Source organism: Python bivittatus, unplaced genomic scaffold (assembly GCF_059951505.1).
Source record: "Python bivittatus isolate LINGU-HERP-01145 unplaced genomic scaffold, Pbiv_v1 ctg000650_np1212, whole genome shotgun sequence".
NCBI classification, from domain to species: Eukaryota; Metazoa; Chordata; class Lepidosauria; order Squamata; family Pythonidae; genus Python; species Python bivittatus.
In genome coordinates, this window is record NW_028277093.1 from 1,052,132 (window position 1) to 1,076,643 (window position 24,512).

Sequence of the window (24,512 nt, forward strand, 5' to 3'; positions counted from 1 at the left end):
CAAAATCCGGGACCTGTGACTCCTGTGGGATTGAAATTTGGCAAATTTTATAAAACATATTATGACATAAAAATGATCATAAAACATTTTATGACTTAATACAAAATGTCATACAACATCTCCTTTATGAACCACGTTAGACATGAGCCAGTTGTGTAATGCAGTGGCAAAAAAGGCAAAGGTGATCTTGGGGTGTATTAACCGGAGCAGAAGTCCAAATTGGCTGTTTGTTTCTGGGCATCACACTCCAAACTGGAGTGAATTGAACCAGAAGAGAGGGCTACCAAGATGGTGAAGGGCTCAAGGATCCAGGGATGTTTCGCCTGCAGAAAAGAGGGCTGAAGGGAGACAGGATAGCAGTCTTCAAGTCTCCGAAGGGTTAATTCATAGCAGAGGGAATGGGCTTATTCTCTGCTGCCCCAGAGGGCAGGACCAGAATCAATGGAGTAAAACTAGAAATGTTCAGATTCAGGCTAGGCACCAGGAGGAACTTCCTGGCTGTTCAAACAATCAGCCGGTGGAACAGGCTGCCCCGTGAAGTGCTGAGTTCCCCCTTGCTAGAGATCTTCAAAGAGAGATCTCAGAGATGCTTTAAGGGATCCTCCCTGAGCAGGAGGTTGGACCAGATGGCCTCTAAAGTCCCTTCCAACTCTAGAATGCTGTGACCGTACGACGTCTGTTTTCAGGGAAGAGCAAGGGGTCAGCTGGTGCTGGAGCGGACAGGGGAGTCTTCCATCAGTCACTCCCCTCCTGGTGGTTCACACCGGCTTTGTCTAGAAGATTTGGCTGGGCGCTTAATCTGCTATTACGCATCTCTGTTGAGCAGGAAGTCTATATCTGTAAATGTAATATAGACAGCCTCGTTTTAATTTAGATTTTAAATCAAGTCAATGTTTGTTATACGATGTGATGGTATGTGGGAACGACCTTGGGAGACAGGAGAGACACACAGACTGGACAACCAGCGTGTAAAAGATGTCTCAGCCCACAGGAGGCGGGCAGGAGTGGGAAATGTTTCAGAAGGGGGCCTCCCTAGTAGAGTAAAAGGAGAGGAGGGGAGAAATACTTTTAGTCTTGCAAGGTTCTGTTAGCGTAACCTTACAATAAAGGCAGAGCTAGTACTCCTGGTTGTGCTTCGTGTCCGGATTAACTCACAGGGCTAACATATACTGTATGTATGTGCACGTGTGTGTGTATTTGCAAATTTAACCTCAAAATGTGGCCTACTCAAGATGCAGACTTTCAAAGTCCTGAAGAGCTATCAAGGTGAGAAATCGCTTTAATGTCATGATCACTGTTTTAATTTTGCGCTGGTCCCCCAATATTTGTTCTTGGGAAAGCAATGGTGCGCTTCCAAATAATAATTATTCTTCCAACGCCATACTTGTACCAGGATCTAATTTCCTTGTTGTTGGTTAGATTTTAATAATGAAAGAATACCCTATTCAATGGTAAAGAAATTAGTAGGAAAAAGACTAATTCAAAACTGTAGGTTGCAAAACTGCCCTTCCCTAAATATATTGAGGAAAACTCAGAAAAATGAAGAGAAAACATGCTAAAAGTGAGATTTTTTTTTTTAATTGGCAGAACACCACAACAATTGAGACCCGGCTAGCCAAGCTGGATCAGACCAAATTAATGCTCAGATAGGAGGCCACCAGGAAATCCTGCTGGAGTAGACTAGATTGCAAAGAGAGCAGCAGTAGCAGACCACTTTTTTATCTGACTTTATCTCTGCAGGCATCCCAGAACATTATTTATGCCTGACGTTTCATTGTCCACAACTAGTGTGTGGCCCAAACCCCTGCTTTACTCTTTCCAAGGTTCCACCCCCTACCACCACTTTTTGCAAAAAATGGTGGTGGCAATTTGGTGCCTAAAGCACCTCTATTTCTGGAATAAATGTGACTTCATGAACAGTGATACCTTTTTTTCAGAATTCCCCAGGTAGCAGAAAGTGCTTTCCAGATGTTTCCAATGAGCAACGCACCTTCGTTCACACCGCTTAATTTTTTCTTCGTTTCCCAACAGTTCCAAGGGAATGCAATCCTCACCTTGTTTTACAATTGGAAAAACTCTGCCCTTGATGCTTTCATTGTTTAAAAGAATTCGGCCTGCCCCCTTTCCCTTAATTCCATGCCACTAAGAAAAAGCAATAAATTACAAAATCCTACTCCCCCCTCCCCAAAAAGCAGTAAGAAACATAGTACTTAAAAAGAAGAAACATAAACAAACCATTTTTAAAAAAAAGGAATTAAAAAAATAGTCACCATTCCCTCAAAGATTGCATATGAATTTCAGTGCAGCAAGAAACGGTGGCAGATATCCAGCAGGGAAAGGACAAAGGAAACTTCTATCAGGAGGAAGTTCCAAAATTTCTTGGCCCTTGGCAAAAGAGAAGACCTCTATTTTCCAATAAGATCTGGGTTTAGACTCGCATGAGGAAGTCTGCTTCCAGAGGGAAGAGGAAAAGGAGAGGCTGTAAGCCTAAACCATCTTCGAACATGGTAATCCCTTGTCTTTGCTGTTGGGAGTATCACTTCTTTAACCTAGGATAGCCCTGAAAACCCCTGACTGAAATGTAAAGGCAAAGCCATCAGCAAACAACCAACAATAAGATCCCACTTTTACCCAGATTAGTGGGAACAGTGTGAAATAGCAAGCAAACTTTCAGATTTGGTAGAAATTCTGCTGAGGGTTTACTTAGAGATGTGGAGTGAGGTGTTTAAAAGGGGTGGGGCTTTGACTGTGTCATCATGACTACCATCTTAATTTTTTTTTTACCTCCCAGGTGTGAAGTATTTTTCCCCAGCAGATTCTTGGACACCATATATAGTTTCTTTCAGCAATAAACTTCTTGTTTAATCTCCGAAGTGATGGGCTGGTTTTCTCGCGTGAGTTCTCCAAGCGGACGTAACAGTGATACTCCGTCCGAGGCCATCTCCACGCTCCAGGCAATAATCGGCCTTTCTACCCCGGTGTGAATTCTCTGATGTCTGTTCAGGTCTGCTTTTCTATAAAACCTCTTTCCACACTCAGGGCACTGGTATGGCCTCTCCCCGGTGTGAATCTTCTGGTGCGAGGTGAGGTCTGTGTGTTGCCGGAAATTCTTGCCGCATTCAGGACAACGATATGGTTTCTCGCCGGTGTGGATACTGTGATGGCATGTGAGGCTCTTTTTCTGACTGAAGCTCTTCCCACACTCCAGGCATTTATACCGCTTCTCCCCCGTGTGAATTCTCTGGTGGGTGAGCAGGTTGGATTTGTCATAAAAGCTCTTGCCGCACTCTAAGCAGATAAATGGCCTCTCGCCTGTATGGATCCTTTGATGGGATGAGAAGCTGGTGATTTGGCTGAAGCTCTTTCCACACTCGAGACACGTGTACGGTTTCTCCCCAGTGTGGATTCTTTGGTGTCTGACGAGGTGTGGTTTATCATAGAATCGCTTTCCGCAGTCCGTGCAGACATATGGCTTCTCGCCGGTGTGGATCCTTTGATGGGAAGTAAGACCAAAACTCTGGTGGAAACTCTTCCCGCACTCCAAGCACTGATACGGTTTCTCCCCGGTGTGAATCCTCTGGTGTATGACGAGGCTGGATTTGTCATAAAAGCCCTTCCCGCACTCTGAACACTGATACGGTCTCTCTCCGGTGTGGATTCTTTGGTGGGACGAGAGGCTTGCCAGCTGCCTGAAGGTCTTTCCGCACTCCTGGCATTTATATGGTTTCTCTCCTGTGTGGATCCTCCAGTGGACATTAAGATCTGATTTACGGTTGAAGCTCTTCCCACAAACTTGACAACTGTGGGTCCTCGCTCCCTTTGGCTTTTCATGTCGAATTGGAATTTCGGGGAGGTTGCTCCCTAGGCAAAAGGGATCTCTCAAGACCTCCACTGGATTTCCCTCCTTCTTTACTGATCCTGCTTGGTTTCTACAGGACTCTTCTGCCTTCTGATGCTCGTTTCTCTTTGAACGTCGTCCATTGTAAGGTTCACCATTCCATCCTTGTTCTGCAAGAAAACAGAGAAAGGAGCATAAAAAAAGTCTAGAGAAAGCCAAAGGAAATTTTTAAAAAATGCCCAATTCAACATTGGAGAAAAGTTAGGCATGCTGGTTCTCTTCCTCCATTACATTCAAGGATTGAAGAGGCTTCTGAAGGGACCTCTGAGGCCATCCAGCCCAACCCCCTGATGGCTGCAATTAGTGGACTCCGTGGAGGTCTGTGGATCCTCAATCTATTTCTGAAGGCACTCCCTTGGACCTGCTTCCCCAAATCATTGATGCTATTTCAAATTATTTATTAAACCTTAAAAACATTACCAAAATATTTCTTGAAACACATTGGTTCTTGGGTGTAACATTATGGATGAATTAAGTATCTATATAATTATACTGCAATTATATGAAATATGACATATTTTAAAGAAGAACCCTAGCTTTTTAATATATTCCATTACATGATCTATCCTATCCTATCCTATCCTATCCTATCCTATCCTATCCTATTCTATCCTATCCTATCCTATCCTATCCTATCCTACCCTACCCTACCCTACCCTACCCTACCCTACCGTAAAAAAACCTATTAAAGTACATAAGGAGAAAAAAGAGGAAAAAATAATTCTAGAGAATAAAGAAGGGGAAAAGAATAAAGCTTTAAAAAACACCAATTTGATTACTAAACAAGCTAAAAAATCCACACCAAAAATCCACATAAATTATAGCAAATTATAATTTTAAAAGCAAAAATAAACATTTCAATATCAGGCTATTGAAATGATATTACTTTCATCAATGTCACTGTTATCATCCCATTTTTGAACAATGAATTCAATGTAGGTCAGGAGAATCCTACTGTCTGGGTTTTTTTCTCCTTCTGGACAAAGCTAATTCAAAGGCCAAGAGCTGACAAATTTTGCTGACCAGTTTTGGGCATCTGTAATGCCCTCTTCCCAGTCATCTTTCTTTGGCCTTTTGTGGTCATGCCGAGCAGGAAGCAGAAGGTGAAGCCACTTTCTACTTCAAGGTGGAAGGACCACCTAGACCCACTTCACTTATCTGCCAAGTATGGCCTCGCTCCTTGTGAGGAAAATCCTGCTTGGCCCCAAGGCCAGGAAGTTGGTGCATGGGCACCACAGTTGGTTCCCCAAACAGACCTCCCAACAGAATCCAGATTTGCAGTAAGGGCCAAGATTTGGATGTAACTCTTTTGAACAACCACTTTGGACTGGCAGTGGATCGCCAGCTGAATGAGATGGTGGTGTGATGTGGCTGTAAAAACGGCAAAGGAAATCTCAGGCTATGTCAACAGAAGCATGGTTGCTAAATCATGGGACATCGTTGTTCTACTTTGTTTCTCATTGGTCTGATCCCACTTTACCTATTTGTAGGTAATTCTGGATAGCACCCTTTCAGGAGGATTCAAAGAAATCGGAACAGGTACAGAAAAGGACAAGAAGGAATATCAGAGAACTAGGAACTGAGCCTCTGAAGAGAAATGGAGTGAGCTGGATATGTTTAGCCTCAAAAATGTTGACTGAACAGGGATATTGTGTCACTTTTCCCATAGCTGTCTAAATGTCACATAGGAAAAGATTCTTCCCAACAGAAGAGAGTATCTGTAGCTCAGGGTTGAACTGAGGAATTCTTGGTGCTCTCTGAGCTTGGTGGTTTGCTTGCAGACGTTTCATTACCCAACTAGGCAGTGATGATGTTACCTAGCTGGATAATGAAACATCTGCAAGCAAACCACCAAGCTCAGAGAGCACCAAAAGATCCTCTCTTGTTCCAGAATGTAGAATATGAAATAACAGATTGAAGTTAATAGAGGAGAAATTCCAAAAATTGTTCTTCCTAACTGTAAGAGTAGACAATGGAATCATTTACCCAGAAATGGTGGGCATTAGATATGCTCCAGAAGAGGCTAGAGAACTGGGAGTATAAGCTGGATTCCTGCCTTGAGCATGTGGGGGGACTCCTTGGCTCAACAGGCTGCCTCCAATTCTAGGAGCGTGTAATTCAGAACATTTCATTCTTACCCTGAGTGGGGGGACTTCCACATTTCTCCTCCATGACTTCCATATGGAGAACGCTCTGGCTGGAGTCAAGGGGCATCTCCTCCTCTTCTTCTTTCTTGGGGAACCACACAGTGCTTTCCTGAAATGACAGCAGGCCCCCCCAAATTTATTCATTCATTCATTCATTCATTCATTCATTCATTCATTCATTCATACATCTATATGGCTGCCTATCCAAGGGCAGGGAAATATGATAGGCATATTTTCTGCAGAGAGGTGGAAGACAAGCATTCTTCTCCACAAGAAATCCCAGAAAGAAATGTGCAGAGAAAAAAATGGGTGCTTCATGAAGCTCCAAGAGAAGGTCCTCCAGTTCCTCCTTTGGGTGTGGGGGATGATGGTGGGGGTAGTGTCAGCATGAGATATTTTAATTTCTGAGGTTAAAGAAAGAGCCTTTTATGAAGGATTTTATTTCAAAGACGTTATGATGGGAACAGTTTCCTTACTTTGAAAAACTGAAGGTCTGCATAATTTCCCGTCCCGTCCCGTCCCGTCCCTCCCCCGCCAGAACAGCCCTGTGATGCAGGTTGTGCTGAAACTCACAACCTCACTAGGGGGTTGCTATGGCTGAGGATGGACGCTATGGCTGAGGATGGACTTCAGCCAAGGTCTCCTTGCTCCTAGTCCCTAACGATTATACTACACTGATTCTTATACTTGGGTATGTGTGTGCATGCATGCATATATGTGTAAATATTTCTTGCACAATTAGTTGTGCTGATTTCTTATGCTAAACTACATAACCCTAACCCTATACAGCATAAAAACAATAATCTATCTGCTATCTGGAGCTATAAGAGTGGGTTAAAGTTGTTTAAAAACAATAGCATAAAGCAATAATTTGTATTAATGTGCAGTGCAAGAAAAATATAATAAAAATGTATAAAACCCACTATCTACTCCCATGCTTTCGTCCAATAATATATCCAAAATACCTTATTTTGGGACTGGATCTCCTAGAATTATTATTATTATTTAAATTTATATGCCACCCGACTCCCAGAATTAAATGGAAGCATGGTTTGTGGTTAAGAATTTTGGGAGATAGGATGCTAGTAAACTTGGCAGGGGTGTCTGCAGAGTGTGGTCAAAAAAGTCAAGATGGCAGCTGAGATGGTACAATCAAAGCCTTGCCTGGTTTTTATGTCTGTCACAGATGAGGAACAGCCACATAAGGAATTTCTCACAGCCTGGGAAAGAGGATAGCAGTTTGCGAAATAGTAGAGGGCCTAAACATCTGCATTTCCCTCCTATGACAGGGAAGCAGCTTCCCCACCATTTCGAGAGCACTCGGCAAGAGGATCAAGGACTCTCCACCCTAACAAACATACAGATAGACTGGATGCCAAAGCACACGCATCTGGTTTCCAGATTCTATTAACCTAAAGCTGGTTTCTAGGACTGTGAAAATCTAACCCTCTTGGTAGTTGCTAGCAATAAATATAGCAGATTCCCCATGGTGCTTGCCTTTTAATTCCCACGTTAGTTGGGCCTTCATCCCCTTGGGGAGGGAAAGGAGGAGAGGAATCCCTGCAAACGGATCATCAAGATTCCTTCCCTTACCTGAGCTGGTGGGCCAGGAGTGGCTTCTCCACCCCCCAAAAGAGACCCTTGATCCAGCAGCATTCCAACCCCTGTGAAAGAGAGAAAGGTGACGAAAACCTTTCACGAACACCTCATGACGTGGAAGTCATACAGGTCATGGTGAAAGTGGGCAGGGAGATGTTTTCCTCCCTCTCTTGAAACATGTGGACCAGAGGTCATCCAATGAAGCTGAGCTAAAGTTAATGAAGGGAAGTGCTTCTTCCCACAGCTCATCCTTAATATGTGGAATTAATTGCCACAAGGTCTGGAAGGCTTTAAAAGGGGAGAGGATAAATTCATGGAGGACAGATGTTTCAAGGGCTATGAAGCTCAAAGAACCAATGTAACCTCTGGGTTGAAATTGCAGGAGAACATTGGCAGGAGAAGGTTAGATGTCCACCTCCTCCTTGGGAGCACCCTAGAGGCATCTGTTTGGACACAACGAGAAACATAATGCTGGTCTAGGATGGATCTGGGCCCGAACAGGTAGGGCGGTTTAATTCAGTCAGGAGTTTCAGGCATTGGAAGCAGCAGCGAAGCTGGAATTTCTCCAGGGAACATCAAGAGTTCTCAGAAACTCAACCAAAGGAAACCTCTTACCTTGGAGTGTGTCCAGAATTGGCTCCTCCTCTTTGATCCTCACAGAGAGCAGTTTCTGAGAGGCACTGGGAGAATCCCTCTCCAACTTGAAGAAATCAGCCCCTATCACTGTGAGTGGATCCTGCACCTGGAACAGCCAGGATCCCACATGGGGAGAGTAGTTAGAAAGTTGCAAGAGAAGGATGGATTTTATTTTAGTTCTCCCAACTCTGTGAACTCTGTGAAACTGTAAATGATTCTTGGGGATGGTCACCTCTCAGATAACTGACTGGAGAAGGGAAGAAACCTGCCATCTGCCCAGTTCAGTAGTGGATAAATATAATAATATCCTTAAAGAGGCACCCAAATGTCTCTCTACAGAAAATCCCAGGAATGCTAGTAGCAAAATATGCTCTCTCTAAATACTTTCAAAGGATGAAGTACATTCTCACCTGTTCCTCTTCCTTCTTCATGACCTCTGTCTGGCTCAGGAGGAAGCCTTCTGCCAGAGCCACTGCCTGGGAACTGGTCCCCGGTGTACGCTGTTGGACCCATCTCTCCATCTCTGGGGGCAAGATGGCCAGGAACTGCTCCAGGACCACCAAGTCCAACATCTCAGCCTTTGTATGTTTTTCTGGCTTCAACCACTCTTGACAAAATTCATGGAGTTGGCTGCAAACCTCTCGGGGCCCCTTGGCCTCCAGATAATGGAAGTTTCTAAAACACCAGCGTGGTTTCTCTGAGCTGGTGGCTTCCTTATCCAGGACCTCCTGGCCATTTCTTTTCAAAAACTCTCCAACAATCCCAGCTTGTACTGCTTGAAGGCCTTCTCCCGTTCCTTTCTCTGCTGCATATTCAGCCTCCATTTTCTCTCTGCAGTCAAGTAAAGCTCCAAAAAGGATAAAAAGGATCTCCTGGATCTTGACTTTTTTTTTTTATGGACTGGATGAGAAGGGCATTAAAAGATCCCAGATACAACTCCCAAGACCCTGTTCTCTTTGAAATGCCATCCTACTTGGCTTACCATACATCCAGTTAAAATCAAGGGGAGGACTTCAGAGTAGATTTGTCTTCGGAGGTTCACATTTGGATAGATTTTAGTTTCTGTACTTTTGCACGGCCTTCTGTGTTCAGTCCAAGCAATAAAGGGAGATAGAATTGAAAGAAATACAAAACCCCCATGAACAAGGATTTGCTACGCACCAAAATATGCATATCCCCCCCCCTTTTTTAGGAATATTCTCTATGCTGAGTTTTCATTTTCAACAATCTAGGCAAAGAAAACTCACATTAAAAACTTAGAAATGGGGGACTAGGAGGATTGATTGATTATGTACCATCAAGTCACCTTTGGCTCCTAGCAATGGTTTCATATGCGGGTCCCTTCAAGGACAATTGGACCCATCTTTTGTCTAAGAATCACAAAGTGGCACATGAGTCCTATTCCACCAATGGTGCCCTCACAACAACCCTGTGACATGGTAAGGTGGAGACCTAAAGTCCTGTAGCAGCTTACAAAGCCCAATGAATTATGTTATGTCAGGCTTTCCATTCAAAATTTGTACCTCTCCAGGGAATAAGTGCAAAGTATTTTAGGATGCAGTTATGCCAGTTCACAGATGGGACCCCCAGAATTTCACGTGTTCTGCCCTGAGCAGGAAAGATCAAACAGAAGAAGCACCAGAATTATTCTTTGCAATGCCCTTCTGGCCTTCTGGGGAGGAAAAAAAACACTAAAACAATTTTATTCCTTTGTACTTTCAGTCTGAATTCACTCTTTTGGGTGCCCATCTCATGGGATTCTTTGGGATTTAAAAAACTCTGAAGCTGTTTTGTCTTTATCCTTGGTTTGTGCTAGGTTAAGTCTTTGTCGTGAAATAGGTTAGAATAATTGCAAAGGAAAGAGACAGAAAGGAAAGAGGAGTAAGAGAGGTGGAAGGAGAAAGACAGGAAGAAAGAGAGAAAAAGGAAGAAAGGAAAAAGAAAGAAATGGAGAGAGAGGAAGAGAAAGGGAAAGAAAAAAAGGAAGTGAAATAAAGATTAGGAAAGAGAGGGAAATAGGTAAGGAAAGGAAAGAGGGAAATAGAAAGAAATGGAGAAAGAGAAAAAGAGAAAAGGAGAAAGCCAAAGAGAAAAAGAAAGTGAAAGAGACACACACAGAGAAAGAAACAGAGCAAAGGAAAAAGGAAGAGAGAAAGGGAAAGAAAGACGAAGTGGAAGAGAGAAAGTGAAAGAGAAACTGAAAAAAATGGAAAAGAGAGAGAAAATAGGAAACAAGGAAGGAAAGAAAGAGGGAAAGAGAAAGCAAGGAAAAGAGAAAACAAAGGGAAAACAAAGAAATGGAAAAGGAGAGAAAGAAAAAAGGGAAAGAGAAGGACGTGAACGGAGAGAGGGAAGAACAAGAAAGAGAGGGAAGGAGAAAGGAAGAAAAGGAGGGAGGAAAAGAGGAAGGAGGAAGGAAGAGAGAGAAGGACGAAGAGAAGCGCTGCAAGGAAGTTGGGAACTTCCCCTTCGCCTCGCCCCACGCTCCCAAGCCGCCTCTCGCAAGGGGCCCTGCGGAACTCCGAGGACTACACGCCCCGGCATCCCCCGCGACGAGCCCTCCCGCCAGCCGGGCGCCGGGAACCCCGGGCAGCCTCGCCCCCTCCCCCCTCCGGCGCCTCCCCCTGCGGCCCCGCCCTCCGGCTCGCAGGGCAGGCGGCCGGGGGCGCGGAGAGGGCTCTGCCCCGCAGCTGGGGAGCGGGGCAACAGCCGTGGCTGCGAAGGGACGCAGGTGCGGGGCGCCCCAGCTCCGCCACGCGAGCTGCCCCGAGATGTAACTCCGAGAGGGGGAAGGGGCGGCCATGCAGACCCCGGTCCCTTTTCGCACTCACCAAACCTTCCCAAAGGGGGAGAAAAGAAGGAAACGGGGCGTCCGAGCCGCCTCTCTTCCTCCAAGCCTCTCTAGGATTCAGACCCCGCGGAAAGTCCTCTTTCCTCCCACCCTGGGGGCCCTCCCGATGGGTTGGACTTCAACTCCCAGAATTCCGAGCCACCGGCTCGGAATTCTGGGAGTTGAAGTCCAACCCATCGGGCGGGCCCGCAGGGAGGAGCTAAGCTGCATCGCAGACAAGCTTTTGCTCTGTGAGCTCTGGGAACCCTTCCAGTTGTGGCTTAAGCAACAAACCATGGTTAACCTCAACCAGTTGCAAGCCAGGCTGGAGACTGACTTGTTTAGCTGTAGCTAGAACCATGTTCGGAGTTTTTTGTATTTTATTTTCTCTCTCTTTAATGGTCTGTTGTGCGCCTGGAACCTCACTTCCTTTGGGCACCTTCTCTAAAGTTGGTTTTGGAGTCAGCTGATGGCTGGGCCGAGCTATGGAGTCCCCAAAGTTTTTGTTAGATTTCCCTTTCTGTTTTTCTTTCCTGGCCATGCATGAACATCACACACCTCCAGGCTCTTAATTTTTTTTCTGGAAAGGATGGAAGTTAATCTGAAGCTAGGACGAATGGAGGTGGCTGAGAGAGAGGGAGTCAGGAGAAATAGAAGGACACCAAGACTAGTTAGAGTTGATGAAGCTGCAACACCAGTTCCTCCTCGCTAACCCTTCTCCTCCCAGTGTGACCCAAACCTCAGGGGAAGGGCCATTCTCTTGGGACTTGGACTCCATCAACCTACACATCTGTAGCTGAAATGCATTCTGTGGTTGCCTTCTGTGGTGGTTGTGCCCCTTGGGGACAAAGACCCTAGACCGGCTTAAACCTCGAAAGCCCAGAAGGGTCTCCCCCAGCAGTTCCACGTAGATCTTAAAAAGGAGTGGTAAGTGGAGAGATCCCTGGAGCACGCACAGAATAGATGTCTCTGGACAGATCTCTCTTCTACCATCACTACCTCAGGAACGAGGAGAACCAGTGCAGAACGCTGCATTCCCTCAGAGCTGTTGCAGAAGAAGGCCATGGTCAGGGGTACTGAAAGCCCCTGGGAGTTCAAGGAGGGCTGCACTCCTCCAGTCCTGGTCTCTCCATAAGTCATCCATAAGTGTGGATTGCCAAGGAGCCAAATCGTCTGCTTCCTCTAAGGCTCTCTGCAGTTGCAGAGCATCAGCCCTCTCAGGCAAGCCAGGTCAGGAATCGGACACCGCAAAGCCCATTGGAGCTCTACGATATTGTTGTGGGGTATAAGAACAGAATCTTGAAAGCCTGTCAGAGTTTCCTGCTGACCTCTTTTATGGGGTGCAGAATCAAGGCAGGATTATTTTGAGTCTCTGGAGTAAGAAGAATACTGAATTCCATTTCCTGTCTGTTCCTTCGCTCCCTCTGCTCCCTGTACGCAGGGATGTGACTTTCTCCAGAACCATTGTTAAAAATGGAAGGTTGGAGATGGATCTAACGTTGTCAAAAGCAGTTGGATGGAGAAATCAGTGGGGACAAGACAGCCTCCTTCCTCCTGCCCCCTATGGAAAATCCACCCTTTCTCCCCTCTTTGCATGAGCACCTGCACTGCACAAGGAATCCACCAGGGGGCTCCCTCTGCAAACAGAAGGCAACACCTGCGGTTCAGCTTTGGGCCACTGGAGGGCGAATCCCACAGGTGGCTTTCCAGAGGAGGGTGGGAAGGGAGTGACATCACTATGGCTTGCCCCTCTAGGACACTGCACTCTCTCTCTTTAACCCTTTGAGCTTCGCAAGAGGTAAAAAGGCTGCAGGAAAGTCTTCCTGGGTGAGTGTGGGCTTCTTCCCATGCAAACGGAGGCAGAGTGTTTTTGTACTGGAGAAGGAAGAGACACAGGCCAAGTCCTCATCCAGGTTCAATCTTCTGAGTCCTGGGAGTGGGAGAGCCCAGATCCCATGTTCCCCTGCCGCCCCTTTCCATGCATGTAACAGATGGGGGGAAAGCAGAGCTCCAGACCAGCTGTGTTGCCCCCAGGAATAACTCCAGGATCCCCAGGAAGGAGGAGGGGATCTGGGGGAGCCCTTCACGCCCCATTTCCTGGGAAGAGCCCCTGAGTGGGGGGAGAGGGAGAGTTTGCATTGCAAATCTCAAGCAGGAAAGAAGAAAAGCTTTGAAGGAAGGAGATGCCAAAGATTGTGTCTGCATTCTCACCACGTGCTGGATGGGGCTAAAATGGGGTTGGAGCCTCTGCAGTTCAACATGTCTTAGGAGGGTGAGTGAACCAGGACATCACCTTAAGCTACCTTCTTACAAGCCCCGTGTTTTATGTGAACTCAGCCCCTGCGGTTTGTGGATCTGTTTGGGGTTTCTCATGTTGTGTGAACCCTGCTTGTAGGTGAATGTAGATCTAGGTTTTTAAAAAGCAAAGCCTTCCTTGTGAGAAACACACACACACACACAGAGGACCTACAGTGCGTTCCAAAAGTATTCAGACCGCCTTCACTTTTTTCAATTTTGTTATGTTGCAGCCTGGTACTACAATCGTTCAATTTTTTTTCTCATTAATCTACACTCAGCACCCCATAATGGCAAAGTGAAAACAGAATTGTAGAAATGTCTGTAAATTTATTAAAAAGGGAAAACGGAAATATCACATGTACTTAAGTATTCAGACCCTTTACTCAGTACTTTGTTGAAGCACCTTTGGCAGCAATTACAGCCTCGAGTCTTTTTCAGTATGACGTGACAAGCTTTGCACACCTGGATTGGGGGATTTTCTGCCATTCTTCTTTGCAAATCCTTTCAAGCTCAATCAGGTTGGATGGGGACCGTCGGTGGACAGCCATTTCCAGGTCTCTCCAGAGATGTTCAATAGGGTTCAAGTCAGGGCTCTGGCTGGGCCACTCTAGGACATTCACAGAGTTGTCCCTAAGCCATTCCTGTGTTGTCTTGGCTGTGTGCTTAGGATCATTGTCATGTTGGAAGGTGAACCTTCAGCCCAGTCTGAGGTCCTGAGCACTGTGGAACAGGTTTTCATTGAGGATATCTCTGTACTTTGCTCCATTCAGCTTTCCCTCAACCCTGACCAGTCTCCCAGTCCCTGCTGCTGAAAAACACCCCCACAGCATGACGCTGCCACCACTGTGCTTCATTGTTGGGATGGTATTGGGCAGGTGATGAGCGGTGCCTGGTTTCCTCCAGACATAACGTTTAGAATTGAGGCCAAACAGTTAAATCTTGGTTTCATCAGACCAGAGAATCTTGTTCCTCATAGTCTGAGAGTCCTTCAGGTGCTTTTTTGCAAACTCCAAGTGGGCTTTTATGTGTTTTGCACTGAGGAGAAGCTTCCGTCTAGCCACTCTGCCAGAAAGCCCAGATTGGTGGAGGGCTGCAGTGATGGTTGTCCTTCTGGAACTTTGTCCCATCTCCACACAGGATCTCTGGACCTTGGTTCTTGGTCACCTCTCATACTAAGGCTCTTCTCCTCCGATTGCTCAGTTGGGCGGGCGACCAGCTCTTGGAAGAGTCCTGGTTGTGCCAAACTTCTTCCATTTGAGAATTATGGAGGCCACTGTGCTCCTGGGAACCTTCAGTGCAGCAGAATTTTTTTTGTAGCCTTCCCCAGATCTGTGCCTTGCAATAATCCTGTCTCTGAGCTCTGCAGGCAGTTCCTTTGACCTCATGGCTTTTGCTCTGATACAGTATGTGGTGTCAGCCGTGAGGACTTCTGTAGAGAGGTGTGTGCCTTTCCAAATCATGTCCAATCCATTTAACTTACCTCAGGTGGACTCCAATCAAGGTGTAGCTCAGCAAGGATCAAGAGGGACCTGACATTCTCTAGGACATTCATGGAGTTGTCCCTAAGCCATTCCTGTGTTGTCTTGGCTGTGTGCCAAGCATTTCAAGTGTTGTTGCAAAGGGTCTGAATACTTATGCCAATGTGATATTTCAGTTTTTCCTTTTTAATACATTTACAGACATTTCTAAAATTCTGTTTTCACTTTGTCATTATGGGGTACTGAGTATAGCTTAATGAGAAAGAAAATGAATTGGAATGATTGTAGTATCAGGCTGCAACATAACAAAATTGAAAAAACTGAAGGGGGTCTGAATACTTTCCAAATGGACTGTATCTGTTCAATGCCACTGCAATTCTCTACCAGCTCAGAAAAATACTTCCTTCCTTGGGGATGAGTGTTGTTCGATGGTTAAATCCACCACTTTCTAATTCTTGGAATCTATCTTCTTTTTCATCTCAGATACACAAGCTGGAAGCCATTTGTATGTCTCACATATAGACAAAATTATCTCTTGGGCAAAGAGGGCTGAATGGCTTGCTGAGGTCACCCCTGCAGCTACAGGAACAGTCCTATGAATGAAAAGGTGTTTGGAGTTTCACAAGATTCAATGGACCCATTTGGAGTTGCTTTGCAGGACAGAGAAAGAATGGAGACACAACCTTTAGCAAGTGAGGGGACTGGAGAAGGCCCTTCTGCTGTTCAGCCTGGCAGGTGTGGGGAGACCTGGGCAAGAAGTGGGCAGAAGATCCTGGAGGAGGAAACCATCTGTTCAGAAGTTCAGCCACAGAACTTCAGGAGCATTCAATACCAAGAGGCTGAGGGTCCCCGAGGACTTTGCAGCCGTCTCCACTACTTTTGTAGTCGATGGCTGAGACCAGAAAAGAACACAAAAGCGCAAATGCTGGACTTGGTTGTTCTGGAGCAGTTCCTGGCCCTTCTGCCCTTGCAGATGGAGAGCTGGGTCCGGGAGTGTGGAGCAGAGACCACCTCCCAGGCGGTGGCCTTGGTGGAAGGCTTCCTCCTGAGCGAGGCGGAGGAGCAGAAGGAGCAAGTCGAGTTGAAGGTGAGAGTCCTTCATCTTGAGAGCTCAGAAGGGGTTTGAATGGAACAAACAATGTGCTTGAATTCTTAACCCCGCCCTACCAGAGTTCTCTGGCATTCATAATACATGGAGACGTTTCACTAATCCTTGTAGGACATTGTTCCGTTATCCATTCTAGAAGATAAATTAGCGGCACCTGTTCCTTTCTCACTTTCCAGCCTCACTGAAGGGGGCTTTGAAGTTGTGTTCAGAGAACAAGAATCCATGTTGTGTGATATCTGTTAATTCTTCCTCTTTTCTCCTGCCTACTATTTCAAGTCCTTCACTGTGGAGATCAGAGATCCTGAGGGAAGGAGAAATCCCTCAAATCCCCCTCAAGAGCTGGTCTTCAGGAGAATCTCTCAGGAAGATCCAAGTCAGGACAGCTCAGGAGGTAACTGAAGGTCCTCCCTTTCCCCAGAGAGATCCCAGCTGTCTCATCTTCTCTATGTCTTCTCTTCTGCAGAATACCTCCTCCTATTTTATTAACTATGCACTTTAAAATCCTGTCTCCCTCACAGGGAAGAGTAGAACGAAGTTGACTCCTTCTTATGGTGGAGCTGAAACAGGGGTTGAACCTCCAACTCAAGTAAGAGGAGGAAATTTGTTTATTAGATTTGTATTCTCCCTTCCCTTCACTCTCTCCTTTCATTTTTCCCTCTTGTTTGGGCTGGGTTATTTTCATGTCCCTGAGCAACATAGGAGATTCAGGTGTGATTTTTATTAGGAATTTTTTTTTAAGACCAGTAGTTAACTCTCCTTGTGTTAGTTACTCCCCTAGTTTACAGTAATGAAATTTATAAAAAATTTTTCAAGGGATAGGAATAACACTATCATAGATGTAGCAACTGCCCAAAAGAGACCCATTTTGTTCCTAATTCTTTGACATGAAATTGGGCAAGGTTGTTCAAAAATATGTAAATACTCATATGGCACATTACCATTTTTAAAAAGCTTTCCTTACAACCAGTGATAAGAGAAAAAAAGCATCAGATTAAAAAATAAGACAGGCTAATAAAATACAATGAAGGTGGCCAGACAGAAAAGTCTCTAAGTAAAAATTGCTCTGAAAGAGCACGTAATTAAGGCACTTTTGGCTTGCAAAGTAATTTCTAATCCTCTGATTTGTGCCTGGATTTGGAGGGCAAACAATCCAGCTATGCAGAGGCTGAGAAATGTCTTTCCCAGCAAATTTTGTCTGCTTTCTTATCTCCTGTTCAGCCAATGCTTTGGACCAATAGCAGCTTCCCTGCAATCTGTGGAGGTGTAGAAATTGGGTTGTGTGTCTCTAGATATTGATGGCCCCCCACAAAAGTCCATGGCTGCACTTTCCCTGCACTTTCATGAAGGTGTTGTGCATGGACAGGATTGGTCCTTCTGGGGCACCATAGGCCATTTGCTGAAATGCTAGAAAGAATCCCCCCCCCATCCAAATTTTGTTCTGCAAACACAGGAAGGATTGGAGTCACTGATTGGTGGGGTTTCCAAGGCCCATCTGCTGGCTGATTCCCTCCAGACGCTGAGAGTCTTTTGGTGATGGATGGATGGATACAGAGATATAGATAGATTGACAGATGATAGATAGATCAATAAATACATAGATTGATTTAGATTTATTAATGAACATTGGTTTATTGTATTTTAATCAGTATTTTAACCAGTATTTATTTTTGTTTTTACTGAAAACTGCCCAGAGTCACTCACTGAGTGAGATGGGCAGTGACTAAATTTGAAATATAAAATAAAAATAAAAATAGATAGATATACATGGATAATAGATAGATCAATCGATCCAGAAGGAAGCTGGGGTTACTTTCACTGAATGGCACTGAAAGCCCTGCAGAATCAAGTTGATCAAACCTGCCTGAAATATTTCTTCAGTCAAAGGCTTTTGGCTCTGTCCATTTTCTCACCTAAATCTTGGAATCCTACCAAGCAGAGCCATCTGACTTGGTGCACATCTTTGCTTTGGGAATTTTGCAAATCCACTTGGGCTTCTTCTGTTCTTTTTTTCCTTGTTCAGGAGGGTCTTGTGTCCTTCGAGGAGGTGGCTGTGTATTTCTCCGAAGAGGAGTGGTCCCAACTGGATCCTCCCCAAAAGGTGCTGCATTGGGAAGTCATGCTGGAAAATAGTAGGACCGTGGCCTCCCTGGGTAAGGGTTTGCTACTCTCCTGTCAGAGAGTTCAAGAAGACATTTTGTAGTCAGATGCCATTAGCTATTTATTTTTTTTATTATGATAATTTTATTAAAGAAATTTTATCAGAGTAAGAACAATAAAAGATTTGAAGAGGAAATAAAGAAGATAATATAAAGTAATACGTGAATCTGAAAAAAATATAAAGAAGTAAAGAGTAAAGGAGAAAAGAAAAAAGTAATAAAGAAGCATCTTCCGATCTTCTTAAGAGCAGTTCTAAAGGTAATTATATTTTAACTTCTCTCTCCTCGGTTACATTATAGTTTCCGTCTTTCCATAATTTATCCTTTCTAAATCTTCAAACCTGTAAGTCAGAAGTTCCTAGGGTGTTCCAGTTAATAATAAATGTAGATAATTTTTACATTTCCAGTCACTAATAAATGTAGATAATTTCTACATAATTTCCTTTCTCTAATCAAACAAGTCCATTCAGCCATCTTCATCTTCATCAGTCATCTTCATCAACCATTCCTCCCTTGTAGGCATTTCAGAGTCCTTCCATCTTTGTTCGTATAACAGTCTTGCTGCAGTTATCATAGACAGAAACAGTCTTCCATGACTCTTCAATCTGTCTGTCCATGAGTCCCAACAGAAAGTATTCTGGTTTCAGTTGGATGTTGATCTTTAAAATTCTCTGTATCACTGTATGTATTTGAATCCAAAATCTAGCTTTTTTACAAGTTCACCAAGCATGATAAAATGACCCTTCATGTTGTCCACATTTCCAACATAAATTTGAAGTAGGTTTATACATTTTTGATCATTTCTCTGGTGTCATATACCAATGGTACCTCATTTTATAAAAGTTCTCTTTTAGATTATAACGTAATGTAAATGTCAATCCTTTCAACCACATATTTTCCCATTGTTCCATCTGTATATTATGACCAAAATTCTTGGCCCATTTTATCATACTTTCTTTAACCTATTTATACATTTTAGCAATTACTTGTTCATCCTTTGTACATAATTCAGGTTCAAATTCTGTCTTATGTTGTTCAATACCATAGGTCCTTTTATCTACCTTGAATCTTTCTGATATCTTTCAATATGGAAACCATTGACAGCCATCAGTTGGTCTCTTGACTTCATTTGGTATTCCCCTTGCCCATGTTCTAATAGCTCTCGACATCTTATCCCTTTGTCTTTGCCTGCTGCTTCTCTTCTGTAAAATGCTTCTTGTGCTGAGCACCATAAAGGTGTTTTCAAGCACGGTCTGGGTTTGTATCTGTTCCATATTCTCAATATGGCATTTCTAGCATCATGGTTTTTAAAATCTACATTAACCTTAACGTTATTGTACCACAAATATCCATGCCTTCCAAACCTCAGGTTGTGATCTTCTATTTCTAAAATTCTCTTATTTCTCAGCAACACCCATTCTTTCATCCAAACCAAACAGCTGGCTGCAAAGTACCATTTCAGATCGGGCAGACCCAATCCTCCTTTTTCCTTTGCATCTTGGAGAATTTTATATGTAATTTGTGGCTTTTTCCCTTGCCATATAAACCTAGATCTATGCTTCTGCCATTGCTTAAATGGTACATTAATTGTCAAAACAGGTTTGTTTGAAACAAAAACATCATTCTAGGCAGAACACTCATTTTTGTTACAGAAATTCTCTCCAACAATGACAATTGTAATTTCTCCCATCTTAACATATCCTTCCTAATTTCATTCTATGCCTTAACAAAACTATTTTGAAATAACATAGAGTTCATACAGTATTGGTTATACTAATACCCAAATATTTTGTTTTTCTCAGCCTTAAAACCAGTTTTTCTCATCAGTTGTATCTGACATTTATTTTCATATTTTTGGTTAACATCTTCGTCTTTTGATTATTAATCTTAAAAGCTGCTAAAATACCAAATTCCTTTAATTTTTCCATTAGTATTTCTGTTCCCTCCAAATGATCTTCCAAAATTACCACCAAATCCTCAGCGGAGACAAAGGGCATCCTTGTTTTGTCCCTTTTTTGTATCTTACAAGGTTTTGTTAATTCTCCAATAACAATTATTTGTGCTTTTTGCAAAGTATAAATAGATTTCACTGATTTAATACAATTCTCTCCAAAGTCCAAAATTTTAAAAAAGAAAGTCCAGTTCAAATTGTCAAAGGCCTTCTCTGCATCTAAGAAGATCAGTGCAGCTTGTTTTTCATTATGTTGTTCTAAATATTCCAAAATCTCCAAATCATTTCTAATGTTATCTCTTAACTATCTCTCAGGTAAAAAAACACCTTGATCTTCATGAATAAATTCTTGAAAAGCTATTTGCATTTTTGCAGTCAGAATAATTGTAAACAACTTGTAATCCTTGTTCAGTAATGATATTGGCTGGTAGTTTTTTGGTAACATCAAGTCTTGGCGCTCTTTAGATGCAATCAGCTGTTTCTTATTAAAAAATCTCCAACCAGATGTAATCTCCTGAGAGGGAGAAGGAAAAGATCTGGCCATCTCCTGCTCCGAGGAAGGAAAGAAGTCAATGGCTCTCTGCTTAGATGCATCCTGTGCCATTTTTCATCTGGTGAAGTTTTCCATTTCTGTTTCAACTTATCAGTGGGAAACTCCCTCCTTGGCTTGAAATGCTCAGCTCTATCACACTGATTTCAGTGTTTTGGGCCCGATGCTTCCCTGTCTGTCCCAGGAAGGATTGTCTTTCTTGGGTCAATGGCTTTTCTTCTTTTCCATTTCCAGCCGGAGCCTTAGGATTATGGGCAAAATGAGATGAGATGGTTAGATAGCATCACTGAAGCAATGAGCATGAAACTGAGCAAACTCAGGGAGGCAGTGAGGGACAGGAAGGCCTGGCGCAATATGGTTCATGGGATCACGAAGAGTCGGACATGACTTAACGACTGAACAATAAAAGAAGAAATCCAGCATTTTTTCTCTGCAACCCTGTGATTTTGGCAAGAGGAAAATGAAGAATAAATGGAAGGTAGTTTGGATAGAAAGAAAAGGACGACTTTCAAAATAGATTTAGTTCTCACAGGTCTCTGCTGGATTTGGCCCCCCTCCAATAAACGTTAGGTTTTCTCCTAATACCTCCTGGGATGTTTCCCCTGATTCTTCCTTAACTCAAAGCTGACTCTGGGTGAAATTAGAATATGTAAGCATAATTCTAAACAAAAAGGATGCTTTAGATATTTTCAAAGAAATTATAATTCCTATACATGCCACTGTAAGCATGCAAACCTGCAAGATATTGGGATTTGGCAAAATTTCAGAAGGAAATTCATATCACTTCGTACAATTTGATCTTCTTCTCTAACCTTGCTATCATTTTCATTTCTCTTTTCCTTTGAAGGTAATGATGGGCAGGAGAATAAAGATTCCAGGGAACCACTCCAAATGATCAGGCGTGGAGACGGAACGGAGAAGCCTGCAATTCAAATGGAACTAGAAAGGCAAGAGAGAAAGCAGTCAAATAGTTGGAATAAGGAAAGTTCATCTTCCACTGATGCTCAGATGCAAGACTTTGTTGCCCAACAAGGAAAAAGAAAGAAAAAATACATTGGGGAAAGTGTAAAACTATTCAAAGACAAAGTAGATGTAAATGAACACTACTCAACCCAAACCAAAGGAGAAGATTATATATGCAGAGACAATGGAAAAAATTACAGTTGGACTTTGAATCATTCTCATGAAAATGGGTTCCTTACATCTCATAAAAGGATCCACACAGGAGAGAACCCATATAAATGCATGGAGTGTGGAAAGGACTTTGCTGATAGCAGTCAACTTACTTCCCATAATTGGATCCACACTGGGGAGAAGCCATATAAATGTATGGAGTGTGGAAAGGGCTTCTGTGAAAATTGGTCCCTGATGAGACATGAAAGGATCCACACAGTGGAGAAACCATATAAATGTATGGAGTGTGGAAAGGGCTTCTGTGAAAATTGGTCCCTGATGAGACATGAAAGGATCCACACAGCGGAGAAGCCATATAAATGTAGAGAGTGTGGAAAGGGCTTCTGTGAAAATTGGTCCCTGATGAGACATAAAAGGATCCACACAGGGGAGAAGCCATATCAGTGCATGGAGTGTGGAAAGACCTTTATTCAGAGCAGTCACCTTACTTCCCATAAAAGGATCCACACAGGGGAGAAGCCGTATAAATGCATGGAGTGTGGAAAGACCTTTACACATAGCAGTCATGTTACTTCCCATAAAAGGATCCACACAGGGGAGAAGCCATATAAGTGTGTGGAGTGTGGAAAGGAGTTCTGTGAAAATGTATCTCTTATGAGACATAAAATGATCCACACAGGGGAAAAACCGTATAAATGCAGAGAGTGTGGAAACAGCTTCAGAACAAGTGGTTCCCTTACTTCCCATAAAAGAATCCACACGGGGGAGAAGCCGTATAAATGTGTGGAGTGTGGAAAGAGCTTCAGGAGGAGCAATGACCTAATTTGCCATACACAGATCCATTTGGGTGAGAGTCCATGTAAATTCTAGATTTTGTTGGTTAGATCTATGCATTTCCTATTGATATATACTTAACTAGGAAAGGAAAGTGCTTTGAGTCTGACCCTCACAACTTGCAGCCTCTTAGAGTCTAAAATGAAAATGAAATGAAAACAAAAACAATGGGTACATCCCGTTTTAATTATGAACTGTGGAGTTTGGAAGGTACTGTCATTTTAGGTGGCCAATGCTAATGCACATCAATAACAGAAAATCTTTTGTTCTTAAGTTTATGTTTATTCCAGTTTCCAGTTGATCCATGTTTCTGGGAGGGATGTGAACAGGCAGACATTTAACAGGTGCTGCTTCCCCAGGCTGTAGAAGGAGCTGCATCTCCCTGATGCATCTCTTCAAGACAAAGCTTTATTATATAAAGCTGATAGAAATTTAACTGATTCACAGTCACTTGCCGTAGTTTAAACTTTCCTTCTTTTGCCTAGTCTGCTTACAATTGTTTTCCCCTCCCTTTCTCATTCCTTAATACACTCACCGTTCATCAGAGGACCCTACATTCCTCCCCAAAAGATGGAAATGGTGCAGCAGAGATATTCTGGATTCTGAAGCACTATTATAATCCAAAGGGAACTCAAGTTCCATCAAAGTATACAGAGAGAGGTAGAATAGAATATTGAATTCTTCCATTGAATAATCTTGATATTGAATTAAAAGTGACAACTAAGAGGATTTGTGTTTTGCATTTTTCATGACCGACTTCCTTCCTTCCTTCCTTCCTTCCTTCCTTCCTTCCTTCCTTCCTTCCTTCCTTCCTTCCTTCCTTCCTTCTTTTTCTTTTCTTTCCCTCCCTCCCTCCCTCCCTCCCTCCCTCCCTCCTTCTTCCTTCTTCCTTCTTCCTCTCCCAAGTTAGGGATACTCAGGAGAATGAGAATGAAAGTGACTCTAGTGTGCTGACATTGCAAACCATCAAACGGGGAGCAAAATAAAATATGAAATTAAGAAAAACTTCTTCAGTTCCTCCTGACCAACAGACAGAAATGCCTCTGGGATATGAAGATACCAAAAAATAATCAGACTCGCATCTAAGGTGTAGAAGTGAGACCTGAGTCACCCAGAATGGATGCAGAAGGTTGGAACCTTTTTTGGTCAATTTTCTCTCATCATATGAGAGAATCATCACATGCATATCAATGTAGAGTGGATGGAAAGAGCTTCCGGATGAAGAATTCCTCTCTCACAAAAGGAGCCAGAATGAGGAGAAGCCCCTGAAATGCATGTGCAAAAGACTTTGTTCAAGCATTAGGGCCACATTTGCCTTTCTCTGGTGTGAGGAGGGCTAAGAAAAAGTCTAAATTTGATTGAAATAAAATTAATTATCAATGGTGCGCTTACTTTCCAGGCATGTATTAAATGCTCTTTCTATTTACTAATTTACTTTTCTATTTAAAAATTAGTAACATGAAAAATGTTGGAAGGATTCGGGTGGGGGGCACCCTTCAGGGTTTCAGAGGCTGATGCTGGTTTGAAGGTGTTTATTCAAATACTGCCCACTGAGGGTTCTGGGTCACGCTGGAGAATAAAGAAATGGGCTGAAAAGAACAGAGACGTGAACTCCATTCTTTTACAATGGGCTTTTAGCTACTTTTCCCCCTCCATTTAAATTCTTTGTTTCACTCACTGTAGCAAAATCTCTTTTTTTCTTGCATTGCACCTCCAAATACAGAAGAATCTCTTCAAACTAGTTGAGTCTTCAGTTCTTTTGGCTAGAAGTAAATTTGTACATTCTTTTTCTCTGTTTATCTGGTTGCCTTAAATTTACCAAAAGTCTTAAGCTTCCTACTCGTATTTCTTGAGGCAAATTCCCTACTCAACCCCTAAGTAAAACAGATTTTT

General features: G+C 43.3%; 2 protein-coding genes across 5 annotated transcripts in view; one reads left to right on the top strand and one right to left on the bottom strand.

Annotated features, from left to right (window-relative positions):
• Nucleotides 1-1,262: 1,262 nt before the first annotated feature.
• Nucleotides 1,263-11,232, bottom strand: LOC148214463 (uncharacterized). Of its 4 annotated transcripts, none has more exons than XM_088151396.1 (7): nt 11,112-11,232; nt 9,263-9,362; nt 8,691-9,127; nt 8,260-8,386; nt 7,639-7,709; nt 6,037-6,154; nt 1,263-4,008 (listed from the first exon to the last, which is right to left on the bottom strand). In XM_088151396.1, the coding sequence occupies exons 2-7, from the start codon at nt 9,267-9,269 to the stop codon at nt 2,843-2,845; spliced, it is 1,926 nt and encodes a 641-aa protein (XP_088007522.1). In that variant the 5' UTR covers nt 9,270-9,362; nt 11,112-11,232; the 3' UTR covers nt 1,263-2,842. The 4 variants fall into 4 exon arrangements, with proteins under 4 accessions (XP_088007522.1, XP_088007523.1, XP_088007520.1 ...); XM_088151397.1 differs by having other exon boundaries at nt 9,263-9,359; nt 11,112-11,225; XM_088151394.1 differs by having other exon boundaries at nt 9,263-9,888; nt 11,112-11,224.
• Nucleotides 11,233-12,890: 1,658 nt separating this feature from the next.
• The window catches only part of LOC112542504 (uncharacterized), a 35,415-nt gene continuing 23,793 nt past the window's right edge, over nt 12,891-24,512 (top strand). Inside the window, exons 1-6 of the mRNA XM_088151192.1 lie at nt 12,891-12,937; nt 15,370-15,973; nt 16,271-16,385; nt 16,513-16,580; nt 18,015-18,144; nt 21,499-22,646. Coding sequence (XP_088007318.1) covers nt 15,482-15,973; nt 16,271-16,385; nt 16,513-16,580; nt 18,015-18,144; nt 21,499-22,646 — 1,953 coding nt within the window. The 5' untranslated portion in view covers nt 12,891-12,937; nt 15,370-15,481. The remainder of the gene's footprint in view (nt 12,938-15,369; nt 15,974-16,270; nt 16,386-16,512; nt 16,581-18,014; nt 18,145-21,498; nt 22,647-24,512) is intronic.

What these genes read in the sequence shown, in the direction of transcription:
- LOC148214463 (XM_088151396.1), bottom strand. An exon ending in TGAAGAAGGAAGAGGAACAG is followed by an intron (nt 8,387 to 8,690) that starts GTGAGAATGTAC and finishes TGGCTGTTCCAG; the next exon opens with GTGCAGGATCCACTCACAGT. An exon ending in TGGAAGTCCCCCCACTCAGG is followed by an intron (nt 4,009 to 6,036) that starts GTAAGAATGAAA and finishes GTTTTCTTGCAG; the next exon opens with AACAAGGATGGAATGGTGAA.